The 27,063-nt window shown below is 35.0% G+C and overlaps 1 protein-coding gene across 9 annotated transcripts in view; it reads left to right on the plus strand.

Moving 5' to 3' along the window:
- The window catches only part of VPS13B (vacuolar protein sorting 13 homolog B), an 843,987-nt gene that overhangs the window by 416,466 nt on the left and 400,458 nt on the right, over positions 1-27,063 (plus strand). For all 9 annotated transcript variants that reach the window (XR_007148665.1, XM_047842688.1, XM_047842692.1 and 6 more), the window contains 2 exons: positions 6,567-6,694; positions 13,859-14,093. Coding sequence is in view for 8 of the 9 variants with exons in the window: in XM_047842688.1 (XP_047698644.1) it covers positions 6,567-6,694; positions 13,859-14,093 (363 nt within the window). In the remaining variant the exon portion in view is untranslated. The remainder of the gene's footprint in view (positions 1-6,566; positions 6,695-13,858; positions 14,094-27,063) is intronic.

A 27,063-nucleotide genomic window follows, 5' to 3' on the forward strand; every position in this document is an offset into this window, starting at 1 on the left:
TGCAAAAGCAGAGGGGCCGACTGTGTGAGTTCTGACAGCCAGCGGTACTTAACATCTGGAATGTTAAAAGTCAACAGCTCTGCTCTCAGAGAGCAGGGAGGCTGGGAGGGAGAGTTCTTAAGTCTTGGAAGGACACAGCTCAGTGGGGGAACAAAGGCTTTGGTAAGCACCATTTCCCTCTCCCATCCCCCGGCTGAAATTCCAAAGGGAACCAGTTCCCATCATCCAACTTGCTTGCACTGTGCAAATGCCCAACGCTGTGCAGCTGTGGATCCATCCCTCCAACGGGCCTGCCTCCCTCCCTGTGCTGCAGGGCACCTCCCGCAGAGGACCACCAACAGCAAAGCTAGCTAAGCCTGCCCCTTCTGCCCCTGAGCACCTTGCAGATCCACCCCAGCTAATACACCCTTGGCCAGATCCTATCAAAGGAGCACCACAAGCCTGGCAGTGTGCAAGCAGCCTGGACAAGGGCCACACCACTCCACAGAAGTCCTGCCCCTGCGAGAGGGAAAGATAAGGTACACACCAGTCTGACTGTGGCCCAGCTGTGGGCTGGGGGCAGACATCGGGTCTGACTGCGGCCCCACCCACCAACCCAAGTTCCTTGGGACAACACAGAGGAAGTGCCCTGCAGTTTGGGGCTACCAGAGGGCCTAGCCAAAATGACAAAATGGAAGAATTCTTCTCAAATGAAACTCCAGGAAGTAGTAACAGCTAATGAATTGATCAAAACTGATTTAAGCAATATAATAGAACAAGAGTTTAGAATAATAGTCATAAAATTAATCGCTGGGCTTAAAAAAAGCATTGAGGACAGCAGAGAATCTATTGCTACAGAAATCAAGGGACTAAAAAATATTCATGAGGAATTAAAAAATGCTATAAATGAGGTGCAAAATAAAATGGAGGTGGCCATAACACAGATTGAAGAGGTGGAGGAGAGAATAGGTGAATTAGAAGATAAAATTATGGAAAAAGAGGAAGCTGAGAAAAAGAGAGATAAAAAAATCCAGGACTATGAGGGGAAAATTAGAGAACTAAGTGATGCAATCAAAGGGAACATCTGTATCATAGGAATTCCAGAGGAGGAAGAGAGAGAGAAAGGGGCTGAAGGTGTACTTGAACAAAATAGCTGAGAACTTCCCTGATCTGGGGAAGGAAACAGGCATTGAAATCCAAGAGGACTCCAATGGACAGCAAACTCCCTTCAGACGTAACTTGAATCAATCTTCTGCAGGATATGTATAGTGAAACTGGCAAAATACAAGGATAAAGAGAGATTTCTGAAAGCAGCTAGGGATAAACGGGCATACCATACAAAGGTAGACACATAAGTGTAGTAGCAGACCTATCTACTGAAACTTGGCAGGCCAGAAAGGAATGGCAGGAAATCTTCAATGTGATGAACAGAAAAAATATGCAGCCAAGAATCCTTTATCCAGCAAGTCTGTCATGCAGAATAGAAGGAAAGATAAAGGTCTTCCAAACAAACACTGAAGGAATTCATCACCACTAAACCGAGCCTACAAGAGAGCCCAAGGGGAACTTTGTGAGTGAAATGTTGCAAGGACCACAAAGGACCAGAGACACCACTACAAGCATGAAACCTACAGATATCACAATGACTCTAAACCCATATCTTTCAGTAATAACACTGAATATAAATGGACTAAATACTCCAACCAAAAGACATAGGGTATCAGAATGGATAAAAAAAACAAGACCCATCTATTTGCTGTCTACAAAAGACTCATTTTAGACCTGAGGACACCTTCAGATTGAAAGTGAGGGGATGGAGAACTATCTATCATGCTACTGGAAATGAAAAGAAAGCTGGAGTAGCCATACTTATATCAGACAAACTAGACTTTAAATTAAAGGCTGTAACAAGAGATGAAGAAGGGCATTATATAATAATTACAGGGTCTATCCATCAGGAAGAGCTAACAATTATAAATGTCTATGTGCCAAATAAGGGAGCCCCCAAATATATAAAACAATCACAAACATGAGCAACCTTATTGATAAGAATGTGGTAATTGCAGGGGACTTTAATACCCCACTTACGGCAATGGATAGATCATCTAGACACAGGATCAATAAACAAACAAGGGCCCTGAATGATACATTGGATCAGATGGACTTGACAGATATATTTAGAACCCTGCATCCCAAAGCAACAGAATATACTTTCTTTTTGAGTGCACATGGAACATTCTCCAAGATAGATAGATACACATATTGGGTCACAAGACAGCCCTTCATAAGTATAAAAGAATTGATCATACCATGCACACTTTCAGACCACAATGCTTTGAAACTTGATATCAACCACAAGAAAAAGTCTGGAAAACCTCCAGAAGCATGGAAGTTAAAAAACACTCTACTAAAGAATGAATGGTCAACCAGGCAATTAGAGAAGAAATTAAAAAATATATGGAAACAAATGAAGATGAAAATACAACAATCCAAACGCTTTGGGATGCAGTGAACGCAGTCCTGAGAGGAAAATACATTGCAATCCAGGCCTATCTCAAGAAACAAGAAAAATCCCTAACAGCACACCTAAAGGAACTAGAAGCAGAACAGCAATGACACCCCAAACCTAGCAGAAGAAGAGAAATATAAAGATTGGAGCAGAAATAAACAATATAGAATCTAAAAAAACTGTAGAGCAGATCAGTGAAACCAAGAGTTGGTTTTTTGAAAAAAATAAACAAAATTGATAAACCTCTAGCCAGGCTTCTCAAAAAGAAAAGGGAGATGACCCAAATAGATAAAATCATGAATGAAAATGGAATTATTACAACCAATCCCTCAGAAATACAAGCAATTATCAGGGAATACTATAAAAAATTATATGCCAACAGACTGGACAACCTGGAAGAAATGGACAAATTTCTAAGCACCCACACAATTCCAAAACTCAAACAGGAAGAAATAGAAAATTTGAACAGACCCATAACCAGTGAGAAATTGAATCAGTTATCAACAATCTCCCAACAAATAAGATTCCAGGACTAGGTGGCTTCCCTGGGGAATTGTACCAGACATTTAAGGCAGAAATAATACCTATCCTTCTCAAGCTGTTCCAAAAAATAAAAAGGGAAGGAAAACTTCCAGACTCATTCTATGAAGCCAATATTACTTTGACTTCCAAACCAGACAGAGACCCAGCAAAAAAAGAGAACTACAGGCCAATGTCCCTAATAAATATGGATGCAGAAATTCTCAACAAGATACTAGCAAATTGAATTCAACAGCATATAAAAAGAATTATTCACCATGTTCAAGTGGGATTCATTCCTGGGATGCAGGGCTGGTTCAATATTTGCAAATCAATCAATGTGATACATCACATTAATAAAAGAAAAGAACGATATGATCCTGTCAATTGATGCAGAAAAAGCATTTGACAAAATTCATTATCCTTAATAAAAATCCTTGAGAAAGTTGGGATAGAAGGAACATACTTAAACATCATAAAAGCCATTTATGAAAAGCCCACAGCTAATATCATCCTATTGGGGAAAAACTGAGAGCTTTTCCCCTGAGATCAGGAACACCACTGTGGTTTAACATAGTGTTGGAAGTGCTAGCATCAGTAATCAGACAACAAAAGGAAATCAAAGGCATCAAAATTGGCAAAGATGAAGTCAGGCTTTCACTTTTTGCAGATGACATGATATTATACATGGAAAACCTGATAGAACCCATCAAAAGTCTTCTAGAACTGATACATGAATTGAGCAAAGTCACAGGGTACAAAATCAATGTACAGAAATCAGTTGCATTCTTATACACTAATAGTGTAGCAACTCACTAATAGTGAAGCAACACAAAGACAAAGAAACTGATCCCATTTACAATTGCACCGAGAATCATAAAATACCTAGGAATAAACCTAACCAAAGATGTAAAAGATCTGTATGCTGAAAACTATAGAAAGTTTATGAAGGAAATTGAAAAAGATACAAAGAAATGGAAAAACATTCCATGCTCATGGATTGGAAAAATATATATTATTAAAATGTCAGTACTACCTAAAGCTATCTACACATTCAGTGCAATCCCAATCAAAATTGCACCAGCATTCTTCTCAAAGCTAGAACAAGCAATCCAAACTTTGTATGGAACCACAAAGACACCAAAAGCCAAAGTAATATTGAAGAAGAAGACCAAAGTGGGAGGCATCACAATCCCAGACTTTAGCCTCTACTACAAAGTTGTAATCATCAAGACAACATGGTATTGGCACAAAAACAGACACATAGGCCAATGGAATAGAATAGAGACTGCAGAAGTGGACCCACAAAAGTGTGGCCAACTAATCTTTGACAAAGCAGGATAGAATATCCAATGGAAAAAAAGACAGTCTCTTCAACAAATGGTGCTGGGAGAACTGCAGAAGGATGAAACTAGACCACTTTGTTACACCATTCACAAAAACAAACTCAAAATGGATGAAGGACCTGAATGTGAGACAGGAAACCATCATAACCCTAGAGGAGAAAGCAGGAAAAAACCTCTCTGACCTCAGCTGCAGCAATTTCTTACTTGACACAGCTCCAAAGGAAAGGGGAATTAAAAGCAAAAATGAACTTTTGGGACCTCATGAAGATAAAAAGCTTCTGCACTGCAAAGGAAACAATTAACAAAACTAAAAGGCAACTGACGGAATGGGAAAGATATTTGCAAATGACATATCGGACCAAGAACTAGTATCCAAAATCTATAAAGAACTCACCAAACTCCATGGGGCGCCTGGGTGGCGCAGTTGGTTAAGCGTCCAACTTCAGCCAGGCCACGATCTTGCGGTCCGTGAGTTTGAGCCCCGCGTCGGGCTCTGGGCTGATGGCTCAGAGCCTGGAGCCTGTTTCTGATTCTGTGTCTCCCTCTCTCTCTGTCCCTCCCCCGTTCATGCTCTGTCTCTCTGTCCCAAAAATAAATAAAAAAACGTTGAAAAAAAAATTTTTAAAAAAGAACTTACCAAACTCCACACCCGAAAAACAAATAATCCAGTGAAGGAATGGGCAGAAGGCATGAGTAGACACTTCTCTAAAGAAGACATCCAGATGGCCAACAGGCACATGAGAAGATGCTCAACGTCGCTCCTCATCAGGGAAATACAGATCAAAACCACACTGAGATATCATCTCATGCCAGTCAGAGTGGCTAACATGAACAAGTTAGGAGACTATAGATGCTGGCAAGGATATGGAGAAACGGGAACCCTCTTGCACTGTTGGTGGGAATGTAAACTGGTGCAGCCACTCTGGAAAACAATGTGGAGGTTCCTCAAAAAATCAAAAATACATCTACCTTATGACCCAGCAATAGCACTGCTAGGAATTTACCCAAGGGCTACAGGAGTACTGATTCATAGGGGCACTTGTACCCCAATGTTTATAGCAGCACTTTCAACAATAGCCAAATTATGGAAAGAGCCTAAATGTCCATCAACTGATGAATGGATAAAGAAGTTGTGGTTTATATATACAATGGAATACTACTTGGCAATGAGAAAGGATGACATATGGCCTTTTGTAGCAATGTGGATGGAATTGGAGAGTGTCATGCTAAGTAAGATAAGTCATACAGAGCAAGACAGATACCATATGTTTTCACTCTTATGTAGATCTTGAGAAACTTAAGACCATGCGGGTGGTGAAGGGGGGACAAAGTTACAGAGAGGGAAGGAGGCAAACCATAAGAGACTCTTGAAAACAGAATAAACTGAGGGTTGATCAGGGGGGTGGGAGGGAGGGGAAAATGGGTGATATGCATTTAAGAGGGCACCTGTTGGGATGAGCACTGGCTGTTGTATGGAAGCCAATTTGACAATAAATTTCATATTAAAAAAATAAAGTTGGAGCCTGGTTGGCTCCGTCACTTAAGTGTCTGACTCTTCATTTCAGCCAGGTTATGATCTTAAGGTTTGTGGGATCAAATGAAGAGTGGAGCCCACTTGGGATTCTCTCTCCCTCTTGCTCTGTCCCCCTCCCTTGATTGCTCACAGGTGCGTGCATATGGTTGGTCTCTCTCTCTGTCAAAATAAACTTTAATAAAAAGTTTAGAGAGTCTATGGATAAGATTTTGTCATCAGGAGAATTCACATATGGGAAGACCTGTTTCTTATCTATTTTAGATAAATAAAATGCTTTGTTGTTCCTTTTTTGTTTTCAAGTAAAGTTTTTATTGAGGTATCTTTATACTCAGAAATGGGTAAATTGTTAGGTTACAACTTAATTTTAGTAAAGTGTGTATATATCCATGTATTCATTAAATAGAATATTAGATTATAACATTGTTCCACAGTGCCATCTCCCACTCACCAATCCAACAGGAGTAACCAACACTCTCCTGACTTTTAACAGATAAGTTGTGCTTATGTTTGAATAGTTGCAAAAATCAGTAATTCTATAGTCTAAAATGATCTGATGTGTTATTTTGTAATCTCATTCAGAACTAATAAAGAAATAAATAATCTTGGAAGTAGTTTCTGTATATTTTTCTAAAACAGTAAAGTAAATGTGTGTTAATTAATTAACTGTTCTTATACTTAGAATCTCGACCATTGTCAGTTCCTGTGAAAGCCATGCTGAATATATCTGAAGGCTGTAGAAGTCCTGAAGAAAGAATGAAAGAATTTATTGGAGTAGTATGGAATGCAGTAAAGAGTCTCACACTGCAGGTAAAATAAAAGAAATGTCATGGTTTTAATTTCTATGATCCTTTTTAACTTTTAGCTCCTTTGATATTGGTAAAGAAATAATCTCACTGGTAACACTTAATATTGTTAAAAAATAATCTCCCTTGTAACACTTGTGTATACCATCTCATTTGTATAACTTAGATGAAAACTGTTGGCGCACTTTACATATTATTAGCAAATTATATGATATACATCCTATATGCTATTCTTGATAAAGTTACAAATTATGCAAATTTTGAGATGTTTCTCAAATTAAAAATTTCATTATACGTTTTCTTTATTTTAAACTTATTTAAAAGATTCTACATGTTCAGTATACAAATCAGAAAACACTAGACAATAGGCCACTTTGGCCAGTGGTCCTGAGGGACCTAAGATAAAGTCAGCATGGCTTAGTGACTAATGCTGAGGGGACTTTGGGGGACTGAGAAGAAGGAGGCTGTCTAACTGGTGTTTCACATTCCAGTTTTGGCATTTGGGTGCATAATGATGCCATGAAATGGTAAAAGAAGCAGCTATGCAGAATCAGGGGCAAAGAGAGAGTTTATACATACATTTGAAACACCTGTGAGATCTCCGGGCTTCTATCGGACTGTAGGATATTCATATCTGGAGCTTCAGGAAGAGATTTCACACTAGAGATATATTTTGGAAATCATCTATAGATGGATAAAACCAGGAGAATTGGTCATCCAAAAAATATGTGAAGTTGAAAGAACAGTGGGCCAAGGGGATGCCATTTCTAAAGCAGACAGTGGAAGAGAAAGTGTCCTTGAAGGAAATTGTAGTAGGGAGATCAGAAATGTAGGAGGAAAAGCCAGATAGTTCATGAAAGGAAAGGGTGTATAGAATTTCAAGGAGCCAGGCGTTAGCAGTTTCAAATTCTATATCTTAACTATGGACTCTACTTTGCTTATCTGCAATATGAAATGGTTAAATTAAATAATGTTTAAGGTTATTTCCAATTCTGACATTCTTGTGAAATTCTGGTTATTTTGCTTGTTTTATCATGATACATTGCCTTCATTAGCTTTATCACCAGCAATAAAGTAAATCTTAGCTATCATTATGGATTAGTTATAAGTAGAGATACTGATTTTCCTCACTTTTTTCTTTTAAAAAATTTTTGTGGTAAGATACACTTAACATAAAATTTGCCACGTTAACCATTTTTATGTCTGCAATTTAGACTCATGTTCCTCATTTGATTAAGCTTATTGAGTGTAAATTAACATATAATTACAGGAGTTCTAATGATTATATCTTTGTATATGTTATTTTGAATATGACCCAGGCACTTGCTTGCTTCATTTCTAGTCTCGGCACTGTATTATACATGCTCTATATTTAGACATTTCCAGATGTTAATGTGTTCTGGAAAAGTTTAAAGGTAAAACTTGATTCTGATTAAATGATTAAAATCTAGGCCCTAAAATTCTGAGTTTTTAAAATAGTAGTGTCCATTTTCCAAGATGTTTTATGAACCAAAATATAAACCAGAAAACTCTGAAGTTGTCATCAGATAAAATAGAACATCATAACTTGAAGCCATCAAAGGATTATTCTCTTAATGGAAGTTTGAGCAAGCAAATGTGTTCGGAATCAGGATTTCTGGAAAATTGATTTTGGAGCCAAAGTTGATATTTGCTAAGCCCATGTTCTTCTTTCTTGTAATAGACTTATATTGCATTAAGATGTAAACAATATTTTCTATAACCTATTTGTTTTTCAGTGGGAAAAGTAACTTCCACATTTCATCTTAATGGATTATGTTATAGTACTATATGTAGTCTTGAACCATTTTTTAAAATGGGAACTTAGTTCGGGGGCCTTTTTCACAAAAGATTAGCACAAACTCAGTTCTTTGCAATTTTTCTTTATCAGTTGATCAGTAAAGATCCTATCTATTATACTGCAAAAAGCTACATTTTCATTCCAGAGCACATAATTGGCAATGGCATGCAGTTGACAAAATAGAAATACTCTGGCCTGGAATTCACTAATAAAGGAGTACATTTTCTTGTTTTTTGCCAAACTCAGTCTTGTCTTTTACATTGAAGATCACGTTTCTGTTATATGGCATTTTCTAGATGTTTTTTATAGTTTCTGAAGCTTTCTAAGTGGCCTGTGTAATATAGTGGACTCTTTATTTTCCATACCACATTCCTTGATTTCGATGTGTCAAAGTGTCTCAAGTCCCATAAGGTAGTTAAGCTAGACCAATTGAATTCTCTTTCCAGGAAGTTACATACTGAATACGATCAGTGATGCAGTAATAATACTGCATGATACAGATGTTGTCCTCATATCCAGCGCACTTCCTGGCCTATCTCCATGATCAGACAAGGGTAGGCATTTGAGGCTAGACAGACCAAATGCCAGTCACCTTACTTGTAAAAATAATTATTTACATTTATGCTTAAAATTTTGCAAAGAATCTATCTTTCATTATAGGCATTGAGAAGGTGATAGCAATTGCACGGTAGCTTGTTAGAAGGACGAAGTTTGTAATTCAAATGTAGGCATTTTTTCATATTGTCCCTTGGTAAATATGGGGAAATGTAGATTTGTATTAATCTGGAAAAGAAGACAACCAAGGTTCACTATTGAGGTTTTTAACTTAATGCCTTATATTGGGAACATTAAGATTTCTACTATTAATGAAGGTACCCCAAATATTTTCATAGTGTATTGAGAGTTAACAAATAGGAATATGGTGATTTGGGCAGTAGTTAATAATATATTTGTTATAGTGCAAATGGAATACTGCTTATATTGGTGGCCTCTATATACATAAATACTTATAAGCAACAGTGTTTTTAAAGAAAAAGACTGTGAACATCTCTTATGAATCCATGAGAGCTAATATATGGATCTGACATATAGGAGATAATTCAGTGTATGTTCATTGACTTTATTTAGCAAACCTTTTGGTGAGAGTTAATACATTGTATCTTTATATCAGAGCTGACTCCCACCTCCCCACAATTACAGATGAGTAAACTGAAGTCACAGAGAGATTAATTTGTTAAAAGTTCCACGGTTAGAGTTGAACCCATTTGGCTGGCATGTCAATTTTATTAATTACTAAGTTGTCTCTGTAGAATGAAATGATGAACAACAGGTATTAAGCAGTTATTTTAATTAACATCAGATACTGATACTAATAAAAATAATTGTGTTCACTTATTAATTACTTAGTGCCTAGTACATGCTAGACATGCTACTATGTACTGAGACTATAAACACAATAGGCTGATTATCTGACATTACAGACCCTATGTTCTAGTGAAAACTCTGTAAGACTATTAGTAGTTTAAAACCCTCTTGTTTCAAGTTTTTGGGTGCTGGGTTTATGTCTTTTGTCTTTATTCCTGACTTGCAGTTCAGTTCGTGGTCGATATTAAAGAATGCATGAATTAAAGAAAAAGTGAATGAAAATATAACCTGAAATGTTTCTTCATGTATTTTTTTATTTGAAACTATTTTCTGAATAATACAATTCATACAGAGAACATTTCATTCTTCAGAAATTTTGCAAAATATAATTATCACTGACGTTTTAAATATTGGGGCACCTAGGTGGCTCAGTCGGTGAAGCATTGACTTCAGCTTATGTCATGATCTCATGGTCTGGGAGTTCAAGCCCTGCATTCAGGCTCTCTTCTGACAGCTCAGAGCCTGAAGTTTGCTTCAGATTCTGTGTCTGCCCCTCCCCTGCTCGCACTCTGTCTCTCTCTCTCTCTCTCAAAACTAAATAAACATTTAAAAAATTAAAGTTTCAAAGGAAAGAATTCATGTTAGTGGGGAAGAGGAAATAGGAATGTTACTTAAAAGTATAGAAAATTGGGGTTCTTGGGTGGCTCAGTCAGTTAAGCGTCCGACTCTTGGTTTCAGCTCAGGTCATGATCTCTGTTTGTGAGTTCGAGCCCCTCATCAGGCTGCATGCTGACAGTGGGGATCCTGCTTGAGATTCTCTCTCCCCCTTTCTCTCTGCCTCTCCCCTGCTCACTCTCTTGTCTGTCTCTCAAATATAAATAAACTTAAAAAAAATTTTGTATAGAAAATATGGTATAACAATTTTAAGCATTTACTTTTAAAAATTGTTTTAATGTTTTTATTTATTTTTGAGAGAGAGAGAGAGAGAAAGAGCACAAGCAAGGGAGGGGCAGAGAAAGAGGGAGACAGAATCTGAAGCAGGCTTCAGGCTCCAGCTGTCAGCACAGAGCCCCACACAGGGCCGAACTCACTACCCACGAGATCGTGACCTGAGTCGAAGTCAGACATTTAACCAACTGAGCCACCCAGGAGTCACTTAAAGCATTTACTTACAAAATGTTCTGTGTAATAGACAGTGGGCTAATTAAAATGTTTAAATTAATGTATAAGTGAAACCTATCTCAGTCTCTCTTTTTTTTTTTTTTTAAACTGAGTTGTGAGCACAGTTACAGAGTGTACAAATTAGAAAAATCTAAGTTTACCAAACCTTACATATGGGAGATGGGTTGGGGGTACACAAAGGCATATATCTTTTCAGATGGCATATAAATTTGGAACTTCCAAAAAATTCATGATAGTCATTTCATTGATTAAAATAAATACCAAATAATTTCTGCTTTATTGGTTTATTCTCAGTGTATCATACTTAAGATTTGTAGCCTTTGACCTAATAGGAATCAAAATAGAGGTGGTTCGACTTCAAGAATTTGTAATAATCCCTTCACTTTAACACATGAATGTGTTCAATATTGGCGAAAGAACACGTTGCTACCAAAACTGAAATAAGATCCTTGAAACAGAAAGGATGTTGCCATGGAAAAATGAAGTAACACTCAGTGCAGCTGTGATGCATTAATGAATAGGATATTTTTTTTAAAAGATCATTTGTGTTTGGTGTGGCTCAGAGGGTCCCAACCAGATGGTTTCCATGAACATGATCTGACCCCCGGTTTGAGGACTTCTTACTGGCAGATTACTTCATTTTCTTTCCCTTGGATTGTCAGATCCTTACATTAATGCAAAATTTACTGCTGCAGATTTATATTCCCTTACATAAATCACTCAACATTTTACATTAAAACCACAATTTTAGACGTACAGTTTAACAGTTATTTTAAAAGTGTAAAAAGATTTATGTGATAGTTGTAGTATATATTAGAGATGTAACATTATAATAAGTTTGAGGATTTTGGATTATGTATGTGTTTTGGTTCTTATCATTATAGAAATCTCCAGAACACATATCACATTTTAGAAAGTTTATTTTTTAGAGTTGTTATGTATCTCAGAATAATCTACTTTTGAATATTTATTGCTCACGTTGTTAAATTTGATGAAATAATTTATTTCTGAATTAGTGGAATTTTGGAATATATTGTTATTTGGAAGTTTTGGCACAACTTAAATTTATTTCACAAGATATATATGTTTATATTTGTATAGTGTGGCATATTAAACTAATTACCTCACATTGTTGAAAACATTTTTTAACATAGCAACAATACCTATATGAAGTGTTAAAAACTGACTCTTTTTAGTTTGACACTATAAGCATAAATAATTGAATAATGAGAATGGTATACTGAGAATATGTTCTCAGTATGCCATAATACTTTGTGCACTTGAACTTCAGCAATTAATTGTGTTAAATATTTAAAAATATAAATGTAATACAGCTGAAACAATGTATGTTTTAGGATAAAAAATGTTGTAATCTTCAATCAATGAGCTACTTAACATATAAACACTTAAATTAGGTTGCAAGATAAAATTCTAGATGAGGTCAGACTTCATGAACCTTATATTTATTTTTATAAAATTTTACTTATATTTTTCTTCACTGAATTCAGTTTGTTCCATGCACAGAAATGTTGAAGCAAAAATGAGTAAGTTTGCTTATTTATAAGCCTGGCAGATTATTTATCATATCAAGGAATTCCAGACCTGTTACGTATCATGCTGTCACTATGGGCTATATTAACCTCAAGTGAACATATATTAATGTATTCTTAGTTGTCTTTTATAAAATATAGTCTCTTAATTTGCTAGAATATCCAAGTATTTATCAAACAAACAAATTTTAATTTTGTTACATCTTCAGACAATGCCTTTGTATGCCAAATATTTTGTAGAAAATAAACGGATGACATTTTGTATTTCCTTGAGAATAATTTAAGTATGCTAGGCTGTTTGAGCAGTTTGTGAACCAGGTACAAAATATTACTTTCTAAGAACCAACTAAGACTAATAGACTTGAGCTTATATTGCCTTTGAATTAAGAACTCATGATGAATTTAATTTTTGAGTTGAGATCGCTTAGTATTATTTCACCTCTCTAAGGTGCCAGGCAACCTAAGTAAACTACACTGGGGATAAGAAAGCATAAAAGTTTCACATGAAATCAAAATTTAGATAATAATTTGATGTATGATAAAAGCAGGGAATAATGCTCTCAGTTTTAAGTCTTCTGAATTTTCTTCATTACTGTGTTTCCATATATATAAAATGTGATACACACACACACTTGAATCTTGGGATACGTATAAATAAAAAAAGAAAATACATGATACAGACTTGTTATATTTTAATGTTTGTCTAGAGATATCATCTGAACATTGGAAACATCTTTCCTTATATTTTAGTTTGTAAAGTAAAAACAAAAGGCCAAATTCACATGGTAATGGCTGCGTGTGTGTGTGTGTGTGTGTGTGTGTGTGTGTGTGTGTGTGTGTGTGTTTTAAGTGAGTACAATACAATACTAGTTGGTTCTAAGGCCTTAGTTGGTGTTAATCTAATGAACTGCAAAAGAAGGAGGATTTTCTCACCTTTTTTTTGCCAGCACATTTTCTGATTCAGTCGTGTTACTTGGAAATAACTGTGGAAAGGCAGATATGTTTTCATCTCATTTCACTGCCTTTTTGATCAAATTCATAGCAAGAAACAATGTCCTTTTAAGTGTTAATTGTGTTCTTCAGTAAAAGTAACTCATAAAGAGGTAAGTATGGCACATTTCTTCTTCTTTTTTTTTTTTTTTTGGCTTGCCTGTTTATTCTGATAAAGATATTAAGTATTTGAGGGTATATTAACTTCCTTATTTAGTCTGTTCCCAATATTTTAATTTTGCTTTTTTTTTTCTTCCCCTAGCTTGAAGTACAGTCTTGTTGTGTATTCATTCCAAATGATAGCCTGCCTTCCCCAAGTACAATTGTATCTGGTGACATTCCTGGAACAGTAAGAAGTTGGTACCATGGACAAACCAGCATGCCTGGAATGCTTGTCCTCTGTATGCCTCAAATAAAGATTATTAGTGCTGGCCACAAGTATATGGAACCTCTGCAGGAGATTCCATTTGTCATTCCACGACCCATCCTTGAAGAAGGTACATTAAAAAATATTCTTCCTATGGTTATGTTTGATAATAATATTTTTAGTTTTATTTTTTAATATGCCAGTGATTATGTAAATGAGTCTTCTCATGAAAGATCCACATGAAAATAGATTCAGTGATCTGCAAAGTGGATTTAAAAAGAACGGTGCACAAAGTAAATGAACTAAGTGGTGCTGTTTATTGACATCCACACATTTTAATAAAATTCATGTATGTATAAATAGACTACAAAATATCATGAAACGCAGAATAGTCACTAAAATGTGAAGCGTAGACAAATCAAGATGACAGTTGGTTTTGGAAGTTGGCATTAAGCTGAATTAAGAATGATAAGTAGATCTTAATTTAAGCTATTTGATTTATTAATAGATATCATATATAATCAAATGAATATATTATTTACATCAAACATAATATATTTCTAGACTTCTCATTTGTTAAAATACAGTAGATAATATTGTGATGATTGGAGACATAACTCTTCAGTAAATACTTCATTTGTGATACTGCAGAATTTTCAGTTGCAAATACATACCCTTTTGAACTTTGACATATTCATCTCAAACAATCTGTGAACCTGGAAAAGTTTTGAGTCACAAAGTAAATAGTGTGAATCTATATTTTAATAACAGGGTTCAAATGTTTTACAATGGTAAACGGTTCCACACCTTGTTCATATTATTAGCATGTAAGTATATGAATGCTGATATCATTGAGATCACTACACATACTATTATTGAAAAGCAGATATATTCTGTGCAGTTTTTGACTTTGACTTGATGTTGATTTCTCTTTCCTTTTCTCTGTTTTGGCGTTTCCATTGAAATGTAGTTTTCTTAGGTTTATCAGAAGTAGGAATGATTTTACTGCCAGAAATGAATGTTGGTACTTAATAAAATGAATACCATTATCATAAAATCATAGAATTCTAACAGTTAGATGGAACTTCTCTAGATCTCTTACCTGTGTGATTTTGTTCTTGATGCAAGGATTCTTTTTCTAGCATATTGGATATATCCATTCTTTGATATTTGCTTCTGGTTGTAAGGAGTTCTTTATTATCACAACAGCTATTGTGTATCATATCAAGGATGTGCTAGCCTCAGAAAATGAGCTGGGGAGTGCTTCCCTTTTTTGTTGTTGTTGTTTTTTGTTGTGGTGGTGGTTTTGTTTTTGTTTTTCGGGTTTTTGTTTTATTTTACCTCTGGAATCATTTTTGGAAGGTTCAATAGTTTGTCCCTTAATTTTAAAAAATTAAAACTCATATTATTCCATTTAACAGCTTTTTTAGACATTATTTACATACAGTTTTATGCATACAATTAGATGACTTTTAGTATATTTACAGTTTATACCATCATCACCACCATCAAATTTAGAAGTTTTATCACTCAAAAAAAAAGTTTTATCACTCAAAAAATAATCAATATACCATTAACAGTTACTCTTTCTCCCTTCATCCAAAACCCTGGCAAATGCTGACCTTCCTGTCTCTATGAATTTGCCTGTTCTAGGTGTTTAATATGAATGGCATCACACAATATGTGGTCTTTTGTGACTGGCTTCTCATGGGAAGTCACCATAATGCTTTTGAGGTTGACTTATTTGTCAGTCTTCATTTTTATGGCTGAAAGTAATCCATTTTATGGATATACCATGTTTTCTTTATCCACTCATAGTTGGTAGACATTTGTGTTTATATCTTTTGGCTATTATGAACAATACTGCTGTGCTAATTTTTGCACATCTTTTCATATGGACATATTTTAATTTCTGTTAGCTATGTACCTAGTAGTAGAATTGTTGGGTCGTATGGTAGCTCTGTGGTTAAGGTTTTGAGGAATTAACAGTCTGTCCTGCAAAGTGTTTCTGCCATTTTGCAATTCCACATCAACTTATGAAGGTTCTAATTTATTCAAGTTGTAATTGTCTTTTTGGTGTTAACCATCACGGTGGGTATGTGGTGGATCTCATTTTGGTTGTCATTTGCAGTTCCCAAATGACTAGTGATATAGAGCATCTTTTCATGTGCTTGTTGGCCATTTGTAGAAGCTGTTTTTTATTTTCTTATTGTTTTCAAATACTTGGCCCACTTTTTAGTTGGGTTATTTATCTTTCCTTTTAATTGAGCAATTCTTTATATATTCTGGATATTAGATTCTCATTAGGTATGATTTACAAATGTCTTCTCTCATTCTATGAATTATCTTTTTTACTATCTTGATTATTTCATTTCTTTTATATTCTTAATTCTATTTTTCCCTGCTGTATTAGACATTATTCCCTTGCTATTTTTTTTTCAATCTTAGAAATTAACACTCTTTACACAAAGTAAAATTTGGTCCTGGAAATACTAAGATGCATTTTTAATTTAGTAAATCATACAATAATTTATGGTATTTACTTTCCTCCTGAGCAACACACAGGTCTTTAAGTACTTTAATTCAGCGATTCTCTCCAGATTGACTGGCAATTACTGTTATATATTTTAATTTATCTCTTATTTTTCTGAATTTTGTAAATTTAAATTATTTAAAAAATAATTGCATATATATTACATGTATACAATTAGTGCAGGGTTTGGAAAATTTATTCAATAAATGGCCAGATAGTAAATATTCTCAGTGTCATCAACTATCTGGTTTTTGTAACAACTACTCAGCTTTGCTTTGTAGTACAGAGGCAGCCATAAATAGTATGTCAATGAATTGACACTCCAGTAAAACTTTACTCACAAAATCTGATAATCAGTCACATTTGGTCATGGGCCACCTATGCTAACTCCTATACCAATGCCTTACTAGACATTTGTTGTCACAGCTCATTCCTTTCTTCTACCTCAGATAATTTTCCTTCTGCCTTTTTTTTTTAATGATGTGCTGTTAGCAAACAATTTTTTTTTTGTTTGAAACTGTATTTTGCCTTCTTTTTGGAAAGAATTTTTTTGTTATATATATATATATATATATATATATATATACAGTTATATATATGTGTGTGTATATATATATATATATATACATATATATGTATACATATATATGTATATACATATATATGTATATATATATATGTATATATATATATATATATGGTTTCTTACTGATAGTTTTGTTTTGGCCATTAAAGATCCTTTTGTGCTTACTTTTGTTTTTCATTGCCTTTCTGAGAAATTCACCATCATTTTGTGGTTTTTTTTAGTGTCTTTCGGGCAGCTTTAAGGACCTTTTTTTTTTTTTTGGCTTTTAAATCTTTGTTCTTTTAAGTGTTAGTATTGGTGTCTTTGTGAGCTTTTCAAGTTTTCTGGCATTTTCTCTTCATATATTGCCTCTGTCTCATTCTTTCTACATATATGTTAGACATTTTTTTTTACTGTATTGTTCTTGCCTCTTTAATATTTTTCCCTTTGACTTTCTGGCCTGTAGTCTGAGTAATTTCTTTGATATTACAGTTTATTAATTTTATTTTCATCTGTATCTAATGTGCTGTTTTTTGGGGGTAAAACTTTATAGAATTCTAATATATCATACAGAAATGAAATACATCAACTATTAGTATACAACTTGATACATTTCATAAAATCTGCCCATGTTACTAGCTTCTGAGTCAAGATCAAAAATTTTACCAAAACCCAGGAGATCTTCTCTAGTCCCTTGCCAGTCTCTGTTACTTCAGAGGTACATGGTATCAGGATGTCTAAAACCATAAATTATTTTTCCTGTTTTTCAACTTTGTAATACTTTATTAAATTTTAAAATTTGCTTATGATATTTTCATTTTCATTGATTTTTTAAAAATCCTTGCATTTTATTCATAATTTCCAAGGCTTTGTTATATTTCTTGATACATGAATCATTTATTTTATTGTCTGAGTCCTGCTGATTCTTGCCTGTATGCCTAGTGTTGTTCTTTGTGTTTTTGTTTGTTTGTTTGTTTGTTTCTTTGTTGCTCCTTTTTGTGGGGGAGAGTCTACTTATTTTTCCTGGAAATATTGGTCTAGAAATTTTTTTGAAGATGAGCTCAAAGATTCTTCCTTTGTAGTTCAAATTTATTTCTGATGTATTGGGAGCATTACCAGTTTACAACCACTTGAAACTAGAGGCTTTTATACCATGTAGATAATAAAAATTCAAGTTTCAATCTTTTATGAGGCTTGGTTTGTGGTTATATGTATTTTTTTCCACTCTGTTCAAGGTTCAGCTTTCTGATCATGTACAGAGGGTAAAAACAGGGCAGTTTTATTTCTAGTTTATTCTAACATTAATATTGTAGCCATATGCCTTAAAATCTTATGTTCTATTAGGTTCTACAATGCAAGTGTCAACAAGGATGTTCCATTTCACCAGGTTTGAAGTGCCTCAACCAATTTGTTTTGCTTACCTCTGAGTTCCTGACTTTTCTCAGTCCCTGGCCTTAATAAAGCCTTACTTTTTTGGGGAAACTCAGTAATGAATTTAAGAAGATATGGAGTGCAGGGGCGCCTGGGTCTTTGTGACGCTCAGTCGGTTGAGCATCCGACTTCAGCTCAGGTCATGATCTTGCGGTTTGTGAGTTCAAGCCCCGCATCAGGCTCTGTGCTGACAGCTCAGAGCCTTCAGATTCTGTGTGCCCCTATCTCTCTGCCCCTCCCCGCTCATTCCCCCCACCCCTGTCAAAAAAAAAAACATTAAAAAAAATTTAAAAAAAAGAATATATGGAGTGCATGTCTCTCTGTGTGTAAACCAGTTCATATAAATTTTATTCATAGTGTGATGTATAAACATTTTATAAATATATTCATCCTTTTTGTTTTTAGCACAAATGTCATTCAGGGCACTAAATCTACCAGGTTGCTGGAAATACAGTCCCTCAGTGATTTAAAGATGTGACAATATCATACCCCCTTTTATCTAATGGATTTTATGAAAGGACTGATATATACTGCCCTACTATTCTTTATCTTTTGAATACTCTTTAAAATCCCTGTTACAGCACTTCTGCCATCTTCTTTTTCTCCTCTTGTATGATAAATTACTTTCTTCTCACCTTGTTTTTCAAATACATTATGAATGACTTAAGGAACTACAGAAGTCTCCATCTTTAAAGCAGAAGGTGTTATATTCTGATATTTTATTCCTAGAACTGAGTTAGATAGCATCTTAGTTTGTTTTGAACATTTAAAAAAATCACACACCAGATGGAGAGGGCAAGAATCAAATAGAAACTTCTAAAGTCTATTTTTCTTACTCCCTGGGAGAAAATAGTGTGACAATATAATCAGCCCTGAAACCTAACGTAAAAACAGTTTTTTGGTTTTTTTGTTTTTTACCACATGGTTATTCTCATTGGCCAAACCTACCTTGAGGGAAGGAGATTATTTCATGAGATTTGAACATCCATTGTCTAATACCGTGTTTTGTAATCCCCATATGTTTGTTTTATCCAGATTTTTTTCTTATAAATGATTTCTAGTTTCATACCTTTGTGGTTGGAAAAGATAATTGATGTGATTTCATTCTTCTTGAATTTATTGAGACTTGTGTTGTAGCCTAGCATGTAATCTGTCCTGGACAATGTTCCATGTGTCCTTGAAAAGAAGTGATGCTTCTGCTTTTCGATAGAATAATCTGTATGTATCTTTTTAGTCCATCTGATCTAATGTGTCTTTTAAGGCCAGTGTTTCCTTATTAATTTTCTGTCCTGAGTTATCTCCTCATTGATACAAGTGGAGTATTAAAGTCTCCTACTATTCTTATCCTGCCATCTATTTTTGCCTTTACTTCTGTTAATATTTGCTTTATGTATTTAGGTGCTTCTATTGGGTGCATAAATGTTTAAAAATGTTATATCCTATTGTTGGATTGATCCTTTCATCATTGTATAATTCTCTCCTTTATTTTAATGCTCTCCTTTATTTTGAAGTCCAGAATCATGATGCCTTCAGCTTCGCTTTGCTTTTTTCAGGATTGCTTTAGCTAATTCTACTCCTAAAACCAGTACTGCATTGTATGTTAACCAATTGGAATTTAAATAAAATTTGAAAAGAAAAAAAGAGTCTATTTTGTCTGACATAAGTATTGCTACCCCAACTTTCTTTTCATTGCCATTTGCATGGAATATCCTTTTCCATCCTCTTACTTTGAGTCTGTGTGTGTCTTTAGATTTGAAGTGAGTCTCTTATAGGCAACAGATACATGGGTTTTGTGTTTTTTTAATTCATTCATTCAGTCACTCTGTGTCTCTTGATGGGGAGTTTAGTCTATTTGCATTTAAAGTAATTATCCATTGGTATATATTTATTGTCATTTTGTTTATTGTTTCCCAGCTGTTTTTTGCAGTTCTTCTCTGTTCCTTTTCTTCTTTTTCTCTCTTATGCTTTGATTGTTTCCTTTAATGTTGTATTTAGATTTTTTTTTTTCTTTTGTGCATTTACTAGAAGTTTTTTCTTTGTGGTTACTGTGAGGTTTACACATATCATCTTATGTATATAAGTCATTTTAAAGTTCACAGTAACTTAATTTTTAATACATTTCAAAGCTTTATATTTTTACTTTCCCCCACCTTATATCTCATATTTTTAAAGACATATTTTTTTAAAATGTTTATTTATTTTGAGAGAGAGAGTGAGAGAGTGCAGTAGAGGGAGGGGCAGAGAGAGAGAGAGAGAGAGAGAGAGAGAAATCCTTGCTGTCAGCACAGAGCCTGACGAGGGGCTTGGGCCCATGAACTGTGAGAGATCATGAGCTGAGCCAAAATCAAGAGTTGGACACTTAACCAACTGAGCCACCTACGTGCCCCTTATGTTTCATATTTTTGATGATTCATTTTACATCTTTTTATGTATTCCTGAACTAATTATTATTTTTTTAATTTTTACAACTTTTATACTCTTCATACTTGGTTTATAAGTAATATGTCTACTACTTTTATTATTTATTTACCTTTTCCAGTGTGATTTTTACTTTTGTATGTTTTCTTATTAAATAGTACATTGTATTTTTAGTTTATTCTTTTGAACATTTCTTGTAGCCTGTTTAAGTAGATGAACTCCTTTACCTTTTGCTTAACTGGAAAATTCTCAATCTTTCTGAATGATAATGTCTGGGTACAGAATTCTTGGTCGGCCATTTTTTTTTCCTTTTAGCCTTTTGAATATATCATGCCACTCTTTTTTGATCTATAAAGTTTTTGCTGAAATATCTGCTAATTGCCTTAGGGGGTTTTCCCTGTTGTAATATGTTGCTGTTCTCTTACTACTCTCTGTTTACCTTTTATCATTTTAATGAGAATGTGTCTTGGTGTGTTTCTCTTTGGGTTCATCTTATTTGGGCCTCTCTGATCGTCCTGGACATAGATGTCTGTTTGCTTCCCCCAGATTATGGATGTTTTTAGCCATTATTTCTTCAAATAAATTTTTGACTTTTCTCTCTTTTCTCCTTCTGGGACTCGGATAATGAGAATGTTATTCCATTTGATATTCTCCCAGACGTCCCTTAAAGTATCCTTACTTCTTTTAATTCTTTTTTAATTTTTATGCTTTTTGTTTTCCATTCCTTTGTTTTTCATTCATTGATGGTGCTTCTGTTTCATCCATTCTGCTGTTAAATCCCTCTAGTATACTTGTAAGTTTAGTTTTAATGTTTCGTGTTTTCTTATTTTCTGTCTCTTTGTGGAAGGAAATTCTTGGTGCTTCTCCATTGCTTAGATAGGTGAGCATCTTTATGACCATTACTTTGAACCCTTTATCTCGTAGGTTGCCTCTCTCCATTTCATTAAGGTCTTTTCCTGTGGATTTGCCTTGTTCTTTGGAATATATTCTTCTGTCTACTCATTTTGCTTGTTTCTCTGTGTTTGTATGTATTAGATGAAATGGCTATCTCCCTCAACCTTGAAGGAATAGTCTTGTGTAGGAGGTGTTTTGTGTGGCCCAGGTGTTTTGTGTATCCTGTGGCTACCAGAGCTAGTCATTCTATGGGCATCCCCACAGATGTAGACATTCCTGTGGGCTGTTTGTCCCCTGGCTTTGATAGGGCTTCAGTTGGTATTGTGTGCAAGGTGGGGCTCTAGGTACTCACCTGGCTTATGTATCTTGGCTACTGCATGGGGAGAGTGGGCTTCCAGCTGCTTGCCTGTTCTGGTTGTGGCTTGCATTCTTGGTGGATTGGGCATGACTTGGGATACTTCTCTGGCTTTTTTTACACCTTGGGTGCTACATGGAAGTGGGGACGGGCAGGAGGCTCACCCAGCCTGTTCAAGGTGAGTGGTGGGCAGACCACACCTACCCACTGGTGCCAGAAGCCTAGAAGGGGTCCACCTAAAATGGTACTTGTTGGCTCCTTCACCAACAAGGTAGGATGAGATTGCAAAAATGGCTGTTGACAGTACATCCATCCACAGCAGACTGGTTTTTTACGTTTTTAAATTATTTAATTTAAAATTACAGATTCCTGTCTCTCTTTAAAATTAGTAAATTGGTCTCCCTGTGTTATGGTCTAGGGGCTTTTTCTTGTTTTTGTGCTGGATCATAGGGCAAATGAGTTTGTGGGCAAACCCTTTAAGAACAGATCTTTGTTCTCTAATGTACTGTGATTCTTCTGGTCTTAATCTTTATTGTTATTCAAAACTAGACATTAAAATTGTTTTAATGTTCATTCATTTTTGAGAGAGCATGAGTTGGGGAGGGGCAGAGAGAGAGAGAGAGACACACACACACACACACACAGAATTTGAAGCAGGCTCCAGGCTCTGAGCTGTCAGCACAGAGCCTAACATGGAGTTCAAACCCACGAACCCTGAGATCATGACCTGAGCCAAAGTCAGACAATCAACCAACTGAGCCACCCAGGATCCCCAAAACCCGACATTTTACACCTTGTCTCTACTATGCCTGCCTCCAAGGTCAGGATTGCTGATTTGGGGCACAATCTCTTAACTTTTCCAGGGTGTATTCTGTATTTGTAGGAACCCTCCCTCATGTGCCTCCCCTGAGGTGGTTTTTGGGGCAAGGTGTGTCTGCCTTCCCACTCTTCTACGTGTGTCTTTCTTGGCTTTTGAGTGGAGGTGCTACTCATCTAGTTCATGGATCCTAGAGGAAAAGCATGCCATATGTAGTTATAAATTTGTTGTGTCCATGGGAGGAGGTGAGTTCAGGGTCTTCCTATGTCACCATCTTGAACTCTCTCATGAAGAATTGATGTTAACAAACCTACAGTGTGTGTGTGTATGTGTGTGTGTGTGTGTGTGTGTGTGTGTGTGTGTGTGTGTGTGTTTTATTTGAGAAAGGAGAGAGGGTGGTATTTATGTGTATGTATGCGTTGATATTCTTAGGTTGCAAGGAACAGAAATCAAGTCAGGAGAACTTAAACAAAAATGGAACTTATGAGTCATTCTCCACATATTCTGTTACAGAAAGCAACTTTAACTTTTAGTTAAAATTTTGATACTAATCTCACTATTTGTCTCTGGTAATTATGAGCACCATGCTTTCAATTAAAACTTTCTCTTATTTCTTTCTTTCTTGTTTCCCTTGTCCTCACAACTCCTCTTGAATTATTTTTTCTTGCTTTGTCTTTGGTGTTGCTTGGTTATTCTGAGTTACAGATTTCTCTTGAAACTAATTTATCGAAACCAATTATTTAAACTTACGGAATGAATAACAATAATATTTCCTATGTAACTAAAGTGTTGTGCTTCAAACTGTTTATTTGATGGAAATATTTCAGTATATTGCATGGTGTGTGTGTGTGTGTGTGTGTGTGTGTGTGTGTGTGTAGTGATGGGTTGTTAATCATACTGCTCTGATTTACAAAGGAAATTCAAATCCATTGTTTCTGTAGAGAAAAGTAGGGCTGCTCTCCCCACTGCTTGCTACTGCCCACCCCCAGCCTCACTATCTTTTTCTGTGTTTAAACAAGGACAGCTCTACTGTTACAGGGTCTTAGCATATGCTGTATATGTGACTGCCTCCTTCTTGATCTTTTTTCTAGGCTTTCTTCTCACTTTTTAGGCTTCTATGTATTTAACTTGTCAGCTCCATCTGTTCTGTGATGTTACTGCTTCTGACTCATCACTCTTAATACTCCTATCCCTATTTTAATTATTTTTATTCAGCTCCTGATTGCCCTCCTAGGGTAAAAAGTGTAAGAAGTGTATCTGTCTTGTTCACGGTACTATTCCTATCATTTAGCACAATTTAGCACAATGAATGGCACGAAATAGGGGTTCACTAAATAGTTGTAGAGTATGCTATTTGGCAAATAATTTTTGGTTACTGTAAGGAGAAAAAAGAACTTAAAGAATGAAAAGGTAAATTTCTGATGTGTCTTCAAGTTCAAAAATAATTGAAAAAAATTCTTTGTCATTATGACATGAAAAAAAAAGAAAAACAATTACAAAATGATCAATAGAATGAGCATGGAGGGTTCTCCTAGATTTCAGGCATAACTGAATTTGGACTTCAAAAGTTCATAATGAGGAGCTGTTTGTTGAAATGTGTCATCTGATTTCAATTGCCATAGAAAGGGAGAGATGATCTCTAATGTGGTCAGATCCAATCTGTATAGGGTGTTTGGGTCAAAATCAACATCTTGAGTTTCATTACGAAGCATTTGCAGTGAGGCTTGCAGATGTAATTTGCTACATCTATCTCACACCTCTGAGCAGATGGGTTTCTACACTGTGCCTAGTAGAGGTTTGTTTTTTCTTCTTTGAAAGAGTTGCCTGCAACTTTAATAAAATATTTTGACAGAAATGGAATATTGAGATCATTTATAAATTAAAACTTTGCTATTGTTGGCTTTAGTGAATTTTCATAGAAACTGATGTTAAAATTGTTGAGCATCTATGAAAAACAGAAAGTTTTCCCATGTAATTCTTTTTTATCTTTTTGGTTTATATTGTTCTATCTTGAGTTTTTTAATATCTTAATTTGATAATTATAATTCCTACTTCTTCTGAAAGAAGATGTACTATTACATTAGATTTTTTCCAGTGTTACTCAGTGTCTTTAATTGTAGTCCTTAATCCAGATGTAAATAAGATACCTTGGGGAAAAGAAGAAGCTCAGAAAAAAGCTTAAGATTTGTTCTCGATGCTGCTGCTGTTAAATCTCTTGGATACCATCATGTATGTATTACAAATGAAGTTAAGGTGTTGAAATGCCTAAATGTAGTTAATACAATTGCTGTATACATCATTATTTTCTCAATAGCTCACATCCATCCTGCTCCATCAGTTGTTTAGTCATGGATTCTGTGACTTTCAAAGACTTGAGAATGAACCTTACTTAATTGCTTCCCTGTCAGTCAATTTTGTATTTCCCAACACTCCCCCACACACATATGCGATCAATTTTATAAACAAAAACAAAAATGGCAGAACTAGTGTATATTTTACCTTTAAAATATATAATTTAAAATTCACTTAAGATCATAAAAATGGGTTTTTGAAATGATACCAAGGTAACATAGTTTCATTAAAGGAATTTTTTAAAAATTGGGATATAATTGACACATAGCATTGTGTAAGTTTAAGGTATATAACATATCAGTTTGCTACATTTATATATTGCAATATGATTACCATCATGGTGTCAGCTAACACTTCTGTAGGTCACATAATTATCATTTCTCTTTTGTGATGAGAACATTTAATACCTAGTCTCTTAGCAACTTTAAAGTATGTAATACAGTATTACTGACTATAATCAGTAAGTTGTACATTAGGATTCCAGAACTTCTTCATCTTCTAGTTGCAAGTTTGTAACCTTTAACAGCATCCCCCCAATTTTCCCACCCCTGAGCCCCTGGTAACCACCATCCTACTCTCTGTCTCTGTGAGTACAGCTTGTTTAGATTCCATATGCAAGTGATATATAGTATTTGTCTTCCTGTCTCTGACTTATCTCACTTAGCATAAGTCTTCGTTAAAGGAACTTTTAAAGCACGAATATACAAGAGAGAAAAATCACTTTGGTGATAACCAGTGTTAACGATTTAGTTTTGTATTTCTTCCCAGAGCTTGTTTTTTCTATTTTGTTTGATAAATATATACATACATATACGTATATAGTATCCATGTTGTAAAATGATTATATTCATGATGTACAGTTAAGATAATAACTCCTGACAAAATTTTCAGTACTTTTTTTTCCATTTATTATATTCTGCACATTTCACAGGGGCATAACATGTTTTGAAACCATTTCCATCTAAAAGTAAGAGGATTCAAAAAAAATCTGCCTTAACTCTTGGGTTTAGTGTATGTGGACTTTGTCCTTTGTAAATCATATTTTCTCAGGTTACAAGGAACAGAGAAAGTCAAATTATCTTAGGGAATGGACATTCAGTGATCTCTAATCATCAATAGAAGAGTCTCAGAAGTGATCATTAGCAACCAAAGTATGCCAGAGAGTGGAATGTAAATGAGGACCTTGAACAATAGTAGCTCTGCTCACCCACTGACAAGTTGGGCTTGACTGTTTCCTTTTCTACTACTGTCCTTACATTTTTAAATACCTCTTTTGAAATATAATTCACATTCATAATATTTACTCATTGTATGCCTACAGTTCAGCGATTTTTGAGGAAATGTATAAAGATATGCAACCATCAGCACAATACAGTTGTATAACATTTCTGTCACCTCAGATTTCCCTTATGTCCATTTTGCAATTAATTTCTGTTCCCCACACTCCAGTCCTAACACCCTATTGATCTGATTTCTGTCTTTATAAACTTGGCTTTTTTGGACACTTATTAAAAGGGAATCATACAGTATGTAGTTTTTTGCATCTTAAGACCTTATGTATTTATGTATCAGTGTACCCAGGGTACACTTTTTTTCACTTAGTATAATATTTTCATTAAAAAATTTTTTTTTACATTTATTTATTTTTGATAGAGACAGAGCACACGTTGGGGGGGTGGGCAGAGAGACAGGGATACACAGAATCCAAAGTGGGCTCCCGGCTCTGAGCTGTCAG

Source organism: Prionailurus viverrinus, chromosome F2, assembly GCF_022837055.1.
Source record: "Prionailurus viverrinus isolate Anna chromosome F2, UM_Priviv_1.0, whole genome shotgun sequence".
NCBI lineage: Eukaryota > Metazoa > Chordata > Mammalia > Carnivora > Felidae > Prionailurus > Prionailurus viverrinus.